Source organism: Penicillium manginii, assembly GCF_028828005.1.
Source record: "Penicillium manginii strain IBT 31320 chromosome Unknown utg000006l:1.0-4164085.0:1.0-4166146.0, whole genome shotgun sequence".
Lineage (NCBI taxonomy): Eukaryota > Fungi > Ascomycota > Eurotiomycetes > Eurotiales > Aspergillaceae > Penicillium > Penicillium manginii.
The window spans coordinates 789,825-801,073 of NW_026643107.1; the positions used below are offsets into that span (position 1 = coordinate 789,825).

An 11,249-nucleotide genomic window follows, 5' to 3' on the forward strand; every position below is an offset into this window, starting at 1 on the left:
TACAATCGATACCTAGGCTTCTTTCATATTTCTTATCTAACCAATCAGTACTGGCTGATACCTCAGTAACCCTTATAGCTACCCTGAAAAGTAGATCCGCCACAAATACTTATTATTACATGTCAAATGCACCTATTTTTACAATAGACAGGCCAGTATCATAGATAGCTCTGAAAAAAGAGATAATAATACCTAATAGTAGTAGTAAAAAAACTTATAAAGAAAAAAGCTCTCTATATAAATTTATGTAACACATGTCCACGCAGAAGACCCATAAAAACAAGATTGAACAGCAGGAAAAGAGCCCCGGAGAAAAATAAATGAGAGACCAGATACTAGTATATGATCCAGAAGCACCTCACCACAAAGTATAATCGAATGCTCCATTCCAGCATTCGGGCTTTAATAGCCATTTCCAAGGTTTAGTTCTCAATAATTTGGACGAAAAGTCTCACCAAATCAATTAATTCTAAGCGGAGACAGAACTAAAGGCATTGCAGGTCCCAGACAGGTTAATGCATAAACCCTTCTTGAACTTGTTGCTTCCACCATCCGCCCACCAATTGGAGTTGGAGTTTTGCCACATAAACCCGCAGTGAGCGCTAATTTGTTCTGCCCAAAAGGTAGCTCTCTGTCGATGGCCACCATATTCAGGGACTCGAATTGATCTGGTCTTTGGAACTGCGGTATCACGGCAAGTGTTAACCCAAACATTGATTTCTTTGGCCTGTCCTGAGCAATTTGTACCGGTAAATGCGCGACCTTTGTGTGAGTATACACCAAAGTCCAGAGAGGATAGAACGAAGAGCCTTCCAAGATGCATGGTTAAAAGTTCGAGGAAGTGAGAATTGATACAAATAATGTTTCTTAGTTGAGAATTGTAGAGAATATGTCAGGGGTATCAACCCTTTAAGTACCGAGGCTTCCTAAGATCAAATAGAGCAGACCCATAGAGGTCCTTATCGGAAAATAGATCATTGGTGGACGCCTGACTTACAAGATACAACATTGTTCACGTGGAACAGAGATCCAACCACCCCAATTAAGATTATTGTACCTAGAACTAGCGACTACACTTTCACATAATTTAATATTGGTTTTATTAGTATGCTCTTCACTGCTAACTATGTGTATCCTGGACATCAGTTCTTTATCCACATCCATGATTTCCACGTAATATAACTTCGTATAGCCGGCAGTCTTACAAAATCGAGGCGTTCAATACTCAGATATACCGGTCGGCTAGTAGGCAAGTATGGGTCATTGAACTGACTTGCAGCTATTCCTGTTCGTATCTCTAGACCAAGGAAATATATTCTCTGCATATAAAAGGCTTAAACTACCCCGAGTCAACTTTGGCATTTAAATCAAGCAAACATTTATTTTGAATCACCATACTCTAATTTTTAATTCATCCGAACTACCGCAATTTCAACTTCAACTTCAACTCCCGCACTATGCATCTTGGAAAGGCCCTCGCAATAATCTACCTCACCGCAAGTTCGGAGGCTCTGGGATTCAAGATCCGTGCTTTTGAAGGAGCCAACTGTAGCGGAAAAACCAAAGAAATCAATGTTTGAGACAACACTTACCACGACCAATGGGCCCCACCAACGAAATCATTCCGAGTCCTATCTTACGGCGGAAGCCGTCAGAGAGCCAAATTTTACAAGGGTGCCGGCTGCGATGGTAAAAGCTACAACTTCTGGTGGGTATATGGGGGCAGTGATCCGTTCAAGAAGAACGCATGCCTCAATTTGAAAGACACTGCTCATGCCTATGGCTCCTGGAATTAACCTGAAGGCTTCAGGGCCAGATATATGACTAGATGGGAATACGGGGCCTTGCAGACATGCCACTGATTTGCAGCTTTGAGATATGTTTTGCCTGCCGGGCAAGTACCTTGCGTTGAAAAGGTGAAAAGGGAACGAGGGCTGTTGCTTCTTACTGCCCGACAAGAGATGATACTTTAGCTGGCTATTTACAAGAATATCACTATCGTTAACTATTCTTTAATAAAACTTCAGCGGTTCTGAATGAGCGAAGAATGTTCTTGTATGAAACTCTCCAAAATTATTGGAGGTGGAGCTGATGTCAATGCCTAGGGTGGTGAGCATGGGAATTATCTTCTTGTTGCTTACCGGGGTGTTTATTATAATGTTGTGCGTGATCTTTCTAGAACATGGCGCTGATGTCAACACCTTAGGAGGGGACTATGGGGGTGCACTACAAGCTGCCTGTTACGATGGACCTGACAGAATGATACAAAATCTCCTAGACGTGGAGCTAGTGCCAGTCCTAAGCTCGGGTCCTTTAAGCTACTTCTCGAGAATGGAGCTGATGGCGACGTGCAAGGGGGAGGGCTGTGGTAATACACTCTATGCTACAATCGCGCGCCACACACTTGATTTTCAGCTCCCTATTTTATATCTCATGGTTGAAAGAAGAAAACGGATTTTCTTTTTTCCAATCTGCATAAATGAATTATCAGTGAAAGATAGAATAACCTCGACAAGATCTACATTCAACTATAGAAGCATTCTTGTCTCTGATTGGTGGAGCCGTCCAACCCCTCGTGTTTGCACTGTTTGCCTGGTGACATTTCGGTCCCCCGCCAAAAAAAAAAGTCCCGACGTCGCTTTTTGAACCCTTTCGCATCTTTATTCTGCATTCCATTCACCATGTCGCGAATCGAAGAGCTCCCAGATGACTTCGATGAGTCGCTCAATCTCAACGCGGCCCCTCCTCAGGGACCGCCCGACTTGCCACAGCCCGGCTTCGATGCCTTCGCCGCAGCAAACGAGGAAGTGCCCTTCCCTATCAACGAAGAGAGGCTGAAGGAATTGGAGAATGACCCCTCCGTGCCAAAAATGCCTCCAGCCATGGCGTCGGTCAAGTCGCAGACGAAGGAGGAACTGCTCGACATGATGAACAAGACCCCGCTATTTATGACGGACATTGCGAATGCGGGTGATGAGAGTATGTCTCAGCGTTTCCCTCTGTACGTCCAGCAGAATCGGTCACTAATACACATTTCGCGCTTTGACAGATGGTGAGAATATCCTCTTGGATGCCATTTCTGCCATGCAGAACGAAGGTACTCGTGCCGATGTTGCGCAAAGCTTCAAGGACCAGGGTAACGAGGCCGTCTCCGAACTCCGCTGGATCGATGCCAAGGAGCACTACACGAAGGCTATCGCTGTTATCTATGCCAAAGAGGACAAATGGGAAAAGCCCGAGGATCTTGTTGAGGAGAAGAAATCGCTTCGGAAACTGGAGGAGCTGTCACATATCAATCGCGCACGTTGTAATCTTGAACTTGGTATGTTCCGTTATTTCCGATATGATTTTGAACTGTACTCATACATTTCTTCTTTCTAGGAAACTACCGTTCATGTACTCAGGACTGCGCAGCCACCCTCAAGCTGAACCCCACAAACGTCAAGGCTTTCTATCGCTCCGCGATGGCTTTGTTAAAGCTAGACAAGATCGACGAGGCCGAAGATGCTGCGACGCGTGGGTTGGTCGTCGGGCCCGATAACAAATCTCTTCAAACTGCAGCCCAAAAAATTGCCGAGCGCAAGGCTTTTAAGGAGCGCCAAGTCGCTAAAAAGAAGGCCGAGGAGGAGCTCGCTCGCAAACAAAACTTGGTCCTTAGCACAGCTTTGCGCGCACGCCAAATCCGAACCCGCAAAACCGACCAGCCCCCGGACATGGAAGGTTCCACCATCAGGCTGGTACCCGATCCTCTTTCGCCAGAAAGCACGATCGAGTTTCCTGCTGTCTTTTTGTACCCCATGGACGCCCAGTCCGACTTTATCAAGGGTTTCTCGGAGATGCATTCCATTGTTGATCATTTGGACTATATTTTCCCGTTGCCGTGGGATACAAAGAAGGAGTACACCATTTCCAATGTCGAGTGCTTTATGCAGACTGTTTCCGGGGGCCTAATTAAGGCCGGTAAGAAACTGCCCTTGTTGCAAATTCTCACCGGTGGAAAGGTTGAGGTTGTGGATCATATGGTCCGGATCTTTATCGTACCGACCTCCAAGACTGCTGCCTTCATCGCGGAGATGAAGGCTCGCAAGGAGGGTTGAAATTGATCATATCGTGACTTTCAACCAACTCAAAGGATTACCCGTGTCTTCAAGTTCTCGATGACTTGCTTACCGAATCTGACCCTCGACGGATATTGAATAACATCGAATCCGGTCATCTAGCACTGATACAACAGGGCTTTCATCAGCGCCATACACAGTATATTGAGACGACAACCTCACAGGGCGGGATACGCTAAAAAAGCTTGATACCCATTTTTAAATGTCTGTTCAATAAACACATCAAGATAGATAATTTCACTAGAACAGTGAAACTTTCCAAAATCACGAGATGATCCAACAATTGATCCCAGTCCAATCCATCAACTGCTAGCTACGATTCCAAAAGCGGACAAAAGCAACCATGAACCTGCAAGTGGAATAAAATGCTTCTTGGTGTGGAAATAGCATGAGGATTTCGAAGTACCTCCTAGTGTATATTGAAACCGTAATAGTCGAAAAAGGGTCGCTGGCTGGATCGAAATCAGGCTCAACATTGGGGAAAAGAGGACACTTGTGACGAAATACAAGCAACATTACTGGATACTAGGCAGTTAATAGTGCAGTACTAGCTATCAGCCACTTGACGGCGCGGACCTTCTTAGCATAATAGCCTAAAAGTAAACAAGTACTACTACAATTTGCCGACGCGAGACGGAGTTATCCCCGCTTCGTCCACTCCCCCGCATCTTCAGACTGTCAGGAATAGTCCTTAGCGCGAACCATGCTTTCTTCAGGAAAATGCTTCACATTGAAGCTCGGGAAAAATGTCTTGACTTGTTTTATTCATCGAGACCAACGGGTGGGTCGAATGTCTAAAGCCATGGTTGGTACTTCAAACGGCTCCACCGGCCTTAATCTATACCTGAAACAACCACGGCGTGAGATTTCTCCTTGCTAGGCTATTAATGCAACAAACCGGCTATATCACCGAAACTACATGGAAAAGAGACCCTTTTTCATTTGGTATAGCCGCGACTACTACGCCACGGGCCATAGGTCCGAATGGAGAATGGCATGAGGGTATCCAGCGCCGGAAGAATCGACTATATGCGCACCCCTTTCATTAATTCGGTATAAAGTCACTTTGGTCCTGGCTAAAATTTCTGTTCCTCATTCCAATCTATATTGTTTTGCAAAATGGTCCGACTATCCTCTGAGACGCTGGCGCTAGCGGTCAGTCTTCTACCACAACTGTACGTGTTTGATTGAAAGTTCTTGTTCAGGCGAGAAACCTAATCATAATTCGGCAGTGTGCAAGGAGCAGGCCTTAACACTGCAGCTGTAGCCAAAGGCCAGCTTTATTTCGGAACCGCAACAGATAATCCAGAGTTAACAGACACTGCATATGTGACGCAGCTCAACAACACCGACGATTTTGGCCAGATCACTCCCGGAAACTCCCAAAAGGTCAGTTCTCTACAATATCCTATCGTTCTTATTTTTTCTGGCCATTCATAATCTGACAAAATTACGCTCAAAAGTGGGACACAATCGAGCCTTCGCAAAATACATTCTCCTATACCAAGGGAGATGTCATTGCCAATCTTGCCAAGGCAAATGGTCAGAAGCTTCGCTGTCACAATTTAGTTTGGCATAGCCAACTTCCAAGCTGGGGTGGGTTTTGCGCTCTAATTATTATATTTAATTCTGTTACTTATCTTCTGAAATAGTCAGCAGTGGTACTTGGACCAATGCGACGCTCCTCGCAGCGATGAAAAACCACATCACTAATGTGGTGACCCACTACAAGGACGAATGCTACGCATGGGATGTTGTGAACGAAGGTATTGAACCTGGACTCCTCCTATTGTGGGTTAAACTCATATTTCTTTTCCTCTCACAGCTCTCAATGAGGACGGCTCCTACCGCGAAAGTATCTGGTACACAACGATCGGTCCGGCATATCTCCCAATTGCATTTGCGACAGCGGCAGCGGCAGACCCAAACGTGAAACTCTATTATAACGACTACAATATCGAATATTCCGGCTCCAAGGCAACAGGTGCTTTGAACATTGTCAAATTGATTCAATCTTACGGAGTCAAAATCGATGGTGTCGGTCTGCAGGGCCATTTCATTGTCGGAAGCACCCCTAGTCAAAGCTCGCAAGCTGCCACCATGGCTGCATACACTGCCCTTGGGGTAGAGGTTGCGATCACCGAGCTTGATATTCGCATGACGCTTCCGTCCACAGACGCCCTTCTTGCGCAGCAGAAGACGGACTACTCCGGCACCGTGGCAGCTTGTGTTGCAACAAAGAATTGCGTCGGTGTCACCATCTGGGATTGGACTGACAAATACTCATGGGTCCCCAACACTTTCTCTGGACAAGGCGCCGCCTGTCCCTGGGACGAGAACTATGCGAAGAAGCCTGCCTACACAGGAATCCTGACTGCGCTAGGTGGCACTGCGACAAGTACCACTACTAGTGTCGTCTCCAGTACTTCGTCGACCTCGACGACAACCAGTAGTACCGGCAGCTCAGCCACGGGCGTCGTTGCCCATTGGGGTCAGTGCGGTGGCAAGGGGTGGACTGGAGGAACAACCTGTGCAAGTGGGTATACTTGCACGTATTCCAATGACTATTACTCCCAGTGTCTTTAAGTAGAAAGGCTGTGCCCTAGTGGTTGAAGGAGAATATTTCCCTGAAGAAGTTAATCTCGGATATAATATCCAAATCTCAGAAGACTGGTCATCAATTGCAAACTTCATTTCTCAATGCTATTGCGATATGCTATTGGATAAAATCCGTCTCGACTTTCACAAAACTAATCATATACTTGCTTCAAGGCTTCAAAAGAACTGTCAATAAAAAGAAACCACCCAAGTGCTGTCGCACTTTAATCAAACGCTGTAGAAAAGAAACTCGTCATCATGATCAACTTCAATGAACGCTTTGAATGTTCCATGTTAGTTTTCAAAGTAGTATGGAAATTCATAGTTCTCCATGGGCTCCCTGAAATGTTCTGGTATCGGTTGTCCAGGAGCCATATTCTGCGACGTAACACCCGAGGCTTGAAAGCCTTGCATTCCAGCATAAGGCTCCGTCATAAATGGCTGTGAGCCTACAAATATCGGGGAATAGTAGCCCATGGTCGTGGGGCTGACAGTACTAGCAACATCTGGCCCTGAATCCTGCCGTTTCCTTTTCACCTGCGGCGAAATGGAAGCTGAAGCGTGGTCGAAGCCGGGGTGTATAGGAAGGTCTTGGTGTATATACCGAGTAGGACTCGGGGTGGGTTGTGGGTTGGGAGGGTTGTCTGCGCCGGTCACGAATATAGGTTGTGGGGGGGTTCGCTCTCGAGGGCCCGCCAACGACGGGCATGGTTTCTGTCTTCGGCTCTGGGCTGGGGTCTTCATTGATCGGGGCCGGTTCCTGCTTTTGCTCGCCACGGTTGACGAGAGCCTCTGCTGCATCGGGAAGGTTTGAGCGCGAGATCGACACCATGGCTTTTCCATCTGCGACCAGTCAGTTCGGCTGGCTGGAGGGCAGAGGTATACTCCATCATCATACCAGTCACACCATCCAAAAGCTTTTCCTCCTCCTCTCTGACTTGATAGACCTCGTCTAATATTTCTAATCGCTCGGCTGGCAAAATTTGTCGACGGATTGGCTGGTCTGAAGCTTTTAACTTGCGTGCGGTGATACCGTAAGTGGTGCGCAGTTCGCAGAGAATGTGAACCAGGAGCCTAATACGTTCTTTCGTTTTGGTCAGCAATCATCTAATAGAGGTCTATCATCAGAGAATCAACGCGGGCGGGTGTGAACCAAAGACAAAAGAAAGGAGGGAAAGAGTCAACTCCTTACCGGCTTTGGGAAGATGGTCTGGCTCTCGGTGACTGACCCCAGTCGGCCACCAAGGAGGCTTAGTATCATCGGGATCCAACTGTTGCGTCTGTCCGGCCACGATCTTTCGCCCATTGTATGGAAAGTTCACTTGCTTGCGCGGTTCAACTAGTTTGACGTAGGCCTTGGCCAGAACACGACAATTGGTCTGCTGTAGATTCTGGAAGATCTTTTCGTAGTATCGACGTAGGAAATCTTTATCTCTGATGGATATGAAAGCCGTCTGATTGCCCCTCATGTTCGGTTCCATGCCCCAGGGTCTCTGTTGTGGTTGTGGGATCGGGTGCTGGCCCGACCAGCGAGACCAGTCTCCTGGCCCTTGGGGTGCTGACCATAGTGGGGGTTGAGTGGGAGGTCTTGCAACCAGAGGGCCTCTAGACTGGCCCTCAGGTGCTTTTCTCTCTGGGCCGAGCTGAATATTGCCAATCTGGGTTGAAACAGGGGTCTGTCCACTAGCAACCGGGTGATATGTGGGCGGTGCACCCAACTCGACTATATCGGATTAGCGGCTTCCCGACCTCTATCTTTGCATCTTCCCATATGTTTGCATTCCAGGGGATTCTCCTCTTTTGTTTTGGGGGTATCTCAACTGTGATATGTGACACTTACATCGGGAATGTGACGGTGTAGCGGCGCTTGAGCGCTGTACGGCTCGCAGAAACTCATCTGTCACCAGTGGAGATAGAATGGTTTCGCGACTGTTGGCAACGGATAGAGACGACTCGTGACGAAGATTACCTTGACGGTCAATGTAGATTAGAGCAAAATGCGGATATTCCGGCGAATTTTGCTGGTTTTGCGCCGACATGCTTGCTGGGACCTGCGCGGGGTTGGCCATCAGCGGGGGAGAACAAGGGCAAAAAAAAGAGGATAACGTGATACCATGGAGCAGAGGCTGATCGATTGAGGGCTGATCTCGATTTTGCTCGGAAACAGCGGGGTGGACGTGTCCCAATGAAACAAAGGAGAAGAAAGGGGTGGCTTATAGCCAGGAAGCATCTCTAATGGATTGGTGAGTACACAAAAACAACAACATTGGGAGGCGAAGAAAAGCTCGTCCCACTAATAAGGGGGGGGGCAGCTCTGGGATCCGGAGATTTATAGACAATGTAAATCTATTCAAGCCCACAAAGTCCTCAGCCAGCTTCGCCCACTAGTGCACGCAACCAACCTGCACAGTTGCTTCGAGGATTGTGGAGAACCCACGACAGAATCAAAAAAAAAAGCACTGGATCCCAATTCCACTTTCATCCTATAAACTTGGGCCGCTAAGCGCACGCACGGCGGTCCCGGCTGTTTTGCCCTTACCGTTGTCCCACCGCAGAATTGGGGGTGGATCTATACCTATCATTGATTGCTTTTTTATTTTATTTGATTTTCTATTTTCTATTTTCCGAGCTTCCTGTCTCTCCCCTCCTTCTGTCGCCGCACTATCAGTATCTTTATGATGCAGTACATCACTTGAATTGACTGCATTAGAAAGATATTTCGAGGGGGAGGCTTTTGTGGGTAAAGGCTTGAGGGAATTTCCACCTCAATGGAAACCGACAGACTGGTTGGGTCTTACCTGGCCAAAATTTTACTGGTGAACAATACTCGAATCAAACGGCTAGCCCTGAAGCAAGGTTAGCACGAAATTCATGGCAATTACGACTTCTCAAGATTATCGGGCTTTGCTATGCAGATCAAAAGAGTGGTGACAGAAGTACGGATCTGCCTTAGCCGAGTACTCTGTCAAATACAAATACCCTTCTCTTTCGAGCTGGGTGCATCGATGTCCCTTCAAGGCACCCATGGTGTCAGATCAAGGATGCGAACTGTCTCCAGTTCTTTCCCCAGGGTTTCAAATCGGCCCCCATTACTATCATGAGCGGGTGTTGTCTGCGCCTGCATGGAAGATGGGAGCACCCAGGGGCCTAAGCAACTACGGAAAAGTGCCGTGTGGCGCTGACACTGCTAAGTGAAGATCGGCCCTCGAACGTTGGGAACTCCGTGGCCCACTCTTCTGTTCCTGTTGCGCCGGCCCGTATCCTATGTATGCAAGATCCAGATCGCTTCTGTGCGATACCCGAATCCACATGGCTTAGAAGCGTTCGATTTGGATCTCTTTTGGTTTGCTTTTTTTTTTTCTTTTTTTTCTTTTCCTTTTTCATCTGTATTCTCGCGGTGGGTCCCTCCTCACTCTAGAGTGATTCATTTCGATAGTTTCGGTAAGGCTGGGCCTAAAACCGACCTTGTTTGTGTGGCTTGTAGCTGAATATCCAAAAATCTACCCTTGGCTGATCATTGCTGCCGAGGTATTTTGGCTCTGGGAAAGGAAAAAAAAAGATCAAATTTGATTTGAAAGTCCTTGAACATCATCGCCAATGGTATGTCACAAGAGTTCCCTCGTTCACCGCTGCAACGCCGCAACCTAAGCATACCTCTGTGGCCGCCATGCTTGCAGGAAAACTACAGCTAGTCGTGTTCAACTAATTACTGCATGGACCTTGGTGTTGATTGATGCAGAATGACTTCGACGTGCATTGATCCACCGAGCCATGGTCGGTGACAAAGCCGCTTATCGCTTCGGGTGGTCTTTGACTTAGAAGGATGATGTGCTTTTTCTCGGAATTGATCCGTTAATAGAACGGCGGCCGATCAAAAGATCTATCAATTGTATAACTGACCAGAAAAGGCACTAATGTGCGACCCAATGTAGATACACCTGGGCATTTGAGGTGGAAAGGTGCCAGGCAGCAACGAGTAGATCCCCAGAATAAGTTCCAAGGGTCATGATGCATAAAGTAATTCGTACTATGTAATAGTATACAAGGTGGCGGTTCTAAATACGGGTTCTTACATGGAGAATGGGGATCGTCGGCGACATACATACACAGAGCCCGTTGAGAACCGGAGCCTCGCTCCCTGCCGAGTCGCATGCGTTTCAGGAAATTTGTACGACGCCTAACCTGATGCCAAACATGAACGGGGCGCCACTTTTTGTGGCTGAGATTGACGATCTATAGCCTTTACCAGAACGGTAAAAAGGGAGGAAAACCTTGCGGATGTGGATACGGATACCGGAAGAAATGGCGCTTCCCCGCGAGGGGAAGAGCTGAAACTACTCGACAGCTTGAATCCCATTGTGAGCTTGGCTCAATCTTCTACCAAGTTGGGAAATGGTACTCCCCAATCCGTACGTTATAGTTTGCCACCCGAAGTCTCGGCCGGCCGGAGCCATCTCGGTGCAAGTTTTCAATAGCCCTAAAAACAAGGACTCCTGGTTATGTCCAGTTGTGATTCCCGGATCCTTGGATCAC

At 47.3% G+C, this 11,249-nt stretch overlaps 4 protein-coding genes across 4 annotated transcripts; 2 read left to right on the plus strand and 2 right to left on the minus strand.

The window, feature by feature from the left end:
• Window positions 1–469: 469 nt before the first annotated feature.
• Window positions 470–823, minus strand: N7533_008652 (uncharacterized protein; the record flags this gene model as incomplete). Its single annotated transcript, XM_057105302.1, has 1 exon — window positions 470–823. One exon carries the CDS (start codon window positions 821–823, stop codon window positions 470–472), a length of 354 nt encoding a protein of 117 aa, XP_056956751.1.
• Window positions 824–2,681: 1,858 nt separating this feature from the next.
• On the plus strand, window positions 2,682–4,097 carry N7533_008653 (HSP70/90 family co-chaperone CNS1; the record flags this gene model as incomplete). The annotated part of the gene is made up of 3 exons (XM_057105303.1): window positions 2,682–2,979; window positions 3,050–3,322; window positions 3,382–4,097. 3 exons carry the CDS (start codon window positions 2,682–2,684, stop codon window positions 4,095–4,097), a joined length of 1,287 nt encoding a protein of 428 aa, XP_056956752.1.
• A 1,140-nt stretch (window positions 4,098–5,237) lies between these two features.
• On the plus strand, window positions 5,238–6,704 carry N7533_008654 (putative endo-1,4-beta-xylanase; the record flags this gene model as incomplete). Its single annotated transcript, XM_057105304.1, has 5 exons — window positions 5,238–5,293; window positions 5,351–5,507; window positions 5,582–5,714; window positions 5,771–5,884; window positions 5,944–6,704. 5 exons carry the CDS (start codon window positions 5,238–5,240, stop codon window positions 6,702–6,704), a joined length of 1,221 nt encoding a protein of 406 aa, XP_056956753.1.
• Window positions 6,705–7,010: 306 nt separating this feature from the next.
• Window positions 7,011–8,755, minus strand: N7533_008655 (DUF2841 domain-containing protein; the record flags this gene model as incomplete). Its single annotated transcript, XM_057105305.1, has 5 exons — window positions 7,011–7,253; window positions 7,321–7,559; window positions 7,615–7,800; window positions 7,909–8,439; window positions 8,557–8,755. 5 exons carry the CDS (start codon window positions 8,753–8,755, stop codon window positions 7,011–7,013), a joined length of 1,398 nt encoding a protein of 465 aa, XP_056956754.1.
• Between the last annotated feature and the right edge of the window lie 2,494 nt (window positions 8,756–11,249).